This window comes from Strongylocentrotus purpuratus, unplaced genomic scaffold (assembly GCF_000002235.5).
Source record: "Strongylocentrotus purpuratus isolate Spur 01 unplaced genomic scaffold, Spur_5.0 spur5_scaffold_3, whole genome shotgun sequence".
NCBI classification, from domain to species: Eukaryota; Metazoa; Echinodermata; class Echinoidea; order Camarodonta; family Strongylocentrotidae; genus Strongylocentrotus; species Strongylocentrotus purpuratus.
This window is the reverse complement of record NW_022145609.1, coordinates 9,637,125-9,643,369: the sequence shown is the minus strand read 5'-3', so window position 1 is coordinate 9,643,369 and position 6,245 is coordinate 9,637,125. Positions and strand designations below refer to the sequence as shown.

At 35.8% G+C, this 6,245-nt stretch overlaps 1 protein-coding gene across 1 annotated transcript; it reads right to left on the bottom strand.

Moving 5' to 3' along the window:
- Window positions 1–2,448: 2,448 nt before the first annotated feature.
- On the bottom strand, window positions 2,449–5,766 carry LOC115928804. The gene is made up of 3 exons (XM_030996724.1): window positions 3,648–5,766; window positions 2,851–3,125; window positions 2,449–2,758 (listed from the first exon to the last, which is right to left on the bottom strand). The coding sequence occupies exons 1-3, from the start codon at window positions 4,938–4,940 to the stop codon at window positions 2,449–2,451; spliced, it is 1,878 nt and encodes a 625-aa protein (XP_030852584.1). The 5' UTR covers window positions 4,941–5,766.
- Between the last annotated feature and the right edge of the window lie 479 nt (window positions 5,767–6,245).

The window sequence follows — 6,245 nt, the reverse complement described above, 5'->3', positions numbered from 1 at the left end:
TATGTTTCGGATTGGATTGGATTGGTCATTTTGACATAAATTTGTTTTTGGGATTTAGTAACACAATTACCCAGTTTTTTCTATTCAGGTAGGTCCTTCTTTGACTTTTTTGTGAATGAACAAAATATAGTTTATTTAAAAACAAAAAATATATAGTTTTTAGTGTGATTTCTTTTTCTAGATCTTGATGTTTTTGTTAAATCACCCTTGTGCTTGATTAAGACTAGTTCAAAGCCAGCACTTTTGTATGAATTATGGAGTTTTCTCTTGAACTTTGTGTGGAGGATTTTTTTTTTTCCAATATGGCTTGATAGTTGTAAAAACTAATCATTGTAGAATTATGTGATTGATTTCGAAAAATTTTGTTTTGTCAGAAATTTACCAAAGTTTGAAGTGTGCTTTGCTGCAAAATCAATGAATTGTGTCGGTTCAGGTGTATGTATAAGATGAAATTCACCTTTCTCTGTGTACCAAGTCCATACATTAGTTCACATAATTATTAGGCATAATATAATACAATGCAAATATATAATTTTTCATTGTAACTTTTTATTTGAAGTAATTAACTATCCAATCAGTTCAGTAGAATCAAAAGGTGAAAGTATGCAATAATGTAAATACATATAGTTTAAGATATGTACCTGTACTTGTAAACAGGAACAATTGTAGTAGTCCCTACAACATATATACAAAAAGATGTGAACAGTATTGAAACATTTAATCTTGTGTCAAAGTTTAACATTCTAGTCACCTTCTGCAAATATTTGGATGTTTTTTTTTAAATTCTTTACTCAGGTCTCAGGGGAGCTTTTTTAGATATTTATATGGACATAAATTAACTGGAATTCTTTGCACAAGGGTTATTTTAGGTTTAACTTTAAGGAATTCTTTGATGATAGTTTGTTAAATATTATGTATAAAGTGCTATAGATCCTACACTTTTAAGATTATTGAATGGTTTTTGTGGAGATTGCATCACATTTCATGTTTTTTATCCATTTCTTTGGGGTCTTTTCTGGAAAACCCATTTTGTATTGTTGGTGTTATACTTGTAGTTAGATTTCCTTTGGGGCAATCTTAGAGAGGCTCCTCGTGTTCATTTTTTAAAAAAAAACCGGTTTAGAAAATGTCCAGAAATAAGTTTTGCCTTCCTGCGGGGTAATTTGGCTGCGCGGCTTTTATTGTAGAAGATGATAGGAATGGTAAATACAGTAATAAAAGGTCACACAGTCTTCATAAAGTAGAGTATATTACTGAACTTTGTATAAAGATAACAAAATACAGATGGCAGATATTTAACTTTAGCATTAAATGCATCATTTAATCAGAATATTGCTAACATATAATTAACATTGATTATTTTATACTGGACTCATGAGTTTACTATATCCAGTATAATTAATGTAGTCAAACAACACATCAAGGTAACAGAAAAAGAAAAAAAGAATTAAAAATTAATCTTCAAATGCATTTAAAACTAAATGCTGATATTGCAATGTTTATTGACAAAATACATAGAAAGACAAATCCCTTATTCATCATACTAATTGATAAAATCACAATGACAAAGTTTAAAATTATTTTCTTTCCAACATTCTGTAATAGACTCATACACTACCGAAAACAAAAGTTTTAACAATTCAATATGGTTATGGTACTTGTAATCTAAAAGTACTCTTGCATAAAAAGTGAGTGAAGGCTGCAAACATCTAATATATTTAATAGCAATCTTTTTTTTCTTAAAGTGCTTGAGTGGAATTGTGCCCATTTTCTTTGGTCTTTGTGAACAGTTGGAATGCAATAATCAATCAAAGGGATTCCCATTGTAAATGGAGTTAGGTAAGGTTTAATGGCAAAAACAATTTAATAATCTTTTTAGAAAAATGTCACAAATATATTTCATATCGATTTATTATGTCACAATATCATTTGATGATTTTTGAAAGAGCTCAATCTTGCTTGATATTCCTTACGTATATCTGTATTTCACCTGACTTTTGAAGATTTATTTCTGAAATAGGATTCTCTCACAGGCATGTATTCTTGAGAAACTTCTCAATTACACAATATATTGTGGTGATTGGAATTTTATTTTTAATACATATTATACAAGATATGTATCATGTGTGTAATAAATGAAAGATATATTGAAAAATGAAATAATGTTTACACTTCTATCTGTCATTTGTATTGATAATACCTATGGATTTTTATTATGGATGTGGATTCTACTTCTTGCTCTAAAACTGTTTCAACAAACTCAACATATCAGTTCACCGTTGCTAGGGACTCATCTTCCTTTTTTCAAATAATAAAATACTGGTAGGTAATTAAGAAATCTATTCCATTAATCATTGCAAATTATTTCTCTCAGACTATTAAAGTGGAGAAGAATTCTCATCCTTGTTCCAAAACTGTCGGACAAACTCCCAACAAAACAATTCACCATCACAAGGCACCCATCCTCCTTTCTTTTGAAGAACCCCAGTCCAGTACCGATACCAGGGGCAACCAAACTTCCTCACCACGTTGAAATGACCGCATCCCTCCATCCATCTCCTCTGGGTAATGTACCCATTCTTGGATAGAACCGAGCACATCTTGTCGCCATCCTTGATCATGAAAGCAAAGTCTTGGGCAGGACTGATGATGAGGAAGTGGGGTCGATGAGGGGCTGATGGAGTTTGTGTCGTAGCGGATGATGGTGATGATGTTACTTCGAGTTGTGATGGAGGTGGTGATGGTGGTGATGGTTTTACTGGTATCAGTGGTGTTGAAGATGTAGGCAGAAGTGGTGGTGACAATGTTTTTGATGATGAGAGTGATGGTGGTGGTGATGATGGCATTGACGAAGATGATGATGTTGGTAATATTAATGGTGAGGTAGATGATGATGATGCTGCTGCTGATGATGTTGGTAATGATGATGATGATTCTTCTTCTTCAGATGATGTTGATGTAGGAGTTGGATTTTTATTTTCATCAAGCAGCTTGACATATTCGATAGGAGACATGCTCGTCCAGTACGTAGGATCTGTTCCAAATGCTGGTTTCAGATAGATATGGTAGTTGAATCCTTTACTGATACTTTGAAGATCATGGACAGCTGACAAACTGATGACACCCTGTTTAAAAATTTGAAGAAAAATTAAATCTAGTGAGACAAGAACAGGGAACAGGATTTGTCAACATAAAAGCAGATCCATCGGATCATACTGTACTATGGGCATGCAATTCATTTCATTTATTTATTTCCATGTCAAGATAAAAACAAAATTATAGAATCGTCAATACAACATTATTTAATGAGGTGTCTGAAGTAAGAGGACCATGAAAAGCACATAAATGGCTTGGTTAAAGTGATCACCAGTCATAATATAATAAGCTACAGGATAAATTAAAATTATAGTCAGGACCAAAGCTGAACACTACAGTTAATGTGATTTAACTTTTTCTATGGTTTAATGGTTGTTCTGATTCATTCGGCAAATGATTTTACATAAAAAGAGAATTGAAAGATGAAAAGGAAAGATTACAGGATAGACTTTAATAACAACACTTTGACAATATGTTGAGAGTTAGAAAGAGCCTATCTCTTCTCACTAATACAGAGAGAATTGTCAGCCATTTTGAAGGAGTTTCCTTACCTTAATAACTTGTGGAGATATCCCGACGTCTGTCAGATAATGATGATCTAGGGCTACAAGGGATACCAAATGACCACCGGCCGAATGTCCAGCAAGGATAATAGATTCTGGATCAAAGTGACCAGTTGACTGTCCATAGTCCACTAACCATTTCAAGGCAAGTGTTACACACTCTGCTTGATCCTTGGGGCCAGCAACAAGACTGGATCCAAGGTCGAAGGTCGTTGTCTGTCGAAAGTAAAAGATAAGACACTGAACGGTAAAGACTAGTATTCCTGAGATTGAAAGCGCTAGAGTGTTGTTTTCTGCCAAGGTGGAAATGTCTAATGTTGATACTGTCGTGATTGTCGCTACAAGTGCTACAACAATCGGCATTTTACTTGAAATGTTCTTCTGTGTACCCGATTGATGTCGTCTCTCTAAGTATAGCTCGCGAGAGATCATGATGGCGAGAGTAATCCATTGCGCTACAATAATCACTCCTGCTATTAGGGGCATGACAGGAACTCTTAGACGACTGTCCAAAGAAATACAACTTATCGGCAAGACTTCCAGGACGATAAACAGTAAGAGGGCTGCAAGTATCCAATAGGCAAGAGCATACGACAATGAGATCGCCATCTCGATTAGATTGATCAACCACGGGGTCGGTGCGATCGGGTAGGACAAGATGGCGCAGGGGAATCCCCGACTGGCAAAACTCTCTCCAATGTTGCTGTACAGACGGTCACGGCCGACCATAGCTGCTAGACTGAAGTTGCATTCCCAGCGAGACATGTAGTGACGCCAAGTCTGCTTGTCTCCGCGTCGCCATCCCCCGCCATATGCAAACACCACAAGTGGTGGTGGGCGTGGTCTTTTGCCTCCAATTTCACCGTTTGCATCACGCTTTCTCACATTTTTGTCTGAATTTTTTTCCTCTTTTTGAGTGGTAATTGGTTCATTAGTACATGAAGAGATGGGCGATTCCACCTCAGCGTCTTCCGTGCTCTTGCAGCTGTTTTGTGATTTCTGCATTTTAGATTTAACAACGACGTTTCCACCTAAAGTTCCTCCACTGTCCAGAGAAGGTCCTTCTAATTTACGGCCATCGTTTATAAAATCATCAGACACTTTCTTGCTCTCGACAGTAGAAATTGGATTACCTGAAGATGGCAGGAATAAATCGAGGCAAGTTTTGCTAAGGATGTGCGCACTTTGATGTTCTTGTCTTCCTCTGTTGGCAACACCTTCTTCAAATGGTTGAGAGTAGTCGAAGTTTCTGAGCACTGAATAACCCAAACGGTTTTCCATGTTTGACGTCGGAAGGCTATACCTGATCTTCTATAGCCTATATAGACATAAATATTTCAGGAGTTCGATCGCCCGGCACTTTTATATATATTCGTCGATGATCAGATCAGGTCTATAATCAGATTTGGCCTCAGAATTGGGTATGCAAAAGTGGTACTTCAACGCTGTACTTGACGATTCATCCAGGCACTTTAATAGTATTCTGCCTCGGGCAACGCATCCAAATATACTTCTCAATGTACGTACTCTTTCATACAACCATAATTAACATGGCTCCCCGCGTATAATCATGCACAATATACTACCGAGTATAGGTCCATCGTATAATGCACATTTTCCGGTACATTACTGAGACACGTGTACTCTCCACGGGCTCTCCACACATTGACCAAGCAGAAAGACAACTCAATGATAACGAGCAGATACTACAGACGACACTTAAAAGTATATGTTGGCTAACTATGTAGCCACTCTATAGATTAATAGCTCAGGCAAACAACGTTCGCAAATAGTACTTGATACTAATTAAATTCCGTGAATGGCAGTCAGACATGATGATATGCAAGAATGCCTATTCATGCTGTCGTTCAATCTTGCTGGCAGCGGTGCGATGGACATATGGTAAAAAAAAAATGTGGAAACCATTGTACAGTTGTGTGGTTATTGATGGTTTCTTTGCATAGTCTATTGTTGAATGGTTTCGATTCTTCTGTGTGCCACGTTCATGCCGTAGTAGGCTATGCGTTATATTGCTATTTTTGTAATATATGCTTTTCATACAGCACTTCCTCTTCGCAACCTCAAGAGTCTACCTAAGAATTTTTGCTATTTTAAGCCAGTTTAGACCTTCATAATAATTCATACTTCCTTCTTTAATGTGTCTCTTCCTTTTTAAGCCAGTCATCTCTATCTCTCACCTTTTCTCTCACCTTCTCCTCGTTTTCTTACCGATTATAAAGCGACGTGATTTTGATCTCAAACTCTCTTTACCTTTCTCCCAACAACTCATTTTACTTTAAGGATTTTATTAGAATCATTTTCTAAACAGTTTTATGTAACAACAATATTTATTCGTCAATACTCACCGAAAAAGCACATAATTTTGTATGAAATATCGCGTAATCATTGTATTATACATGTACAACAATTACAATTGCTTATTTTTGGATCTTATGAATTACTATTATGAAGTATTTCCTGCTTGTAAATCAGCTTCAGAATTTGATAGGTATACGCTTCATTGTAAAGGAGACTTTGCAATATATAATATTTGTATTTGTATATATAAAACAGATTGTAAAATGA

Bases quoted from the DNA above. Each gene is read 5' to 3' on its own strand.
- LOC115928804 (XM_030996724.1), bottom strand. From the start codon at position 4,940: ATGGAAAACCGTTTGGGTTATTCAGTGCTCAGAAACTTCGACTACTCT. The intron at 3,126-3,647 runs GTAAGGAAACTC...ATTTTTAAACAG, and splicing joins TATCTCCACAAGTTATTAAG to GGTGTCATCAGTTTGTCAGC. The intron at 2,759-2,850 runs GTCAATGCCATC...CACTGATACCAG, and splicing joins TTACCAACATCATCATCTTC to TAAAACCATCACCACCATCA.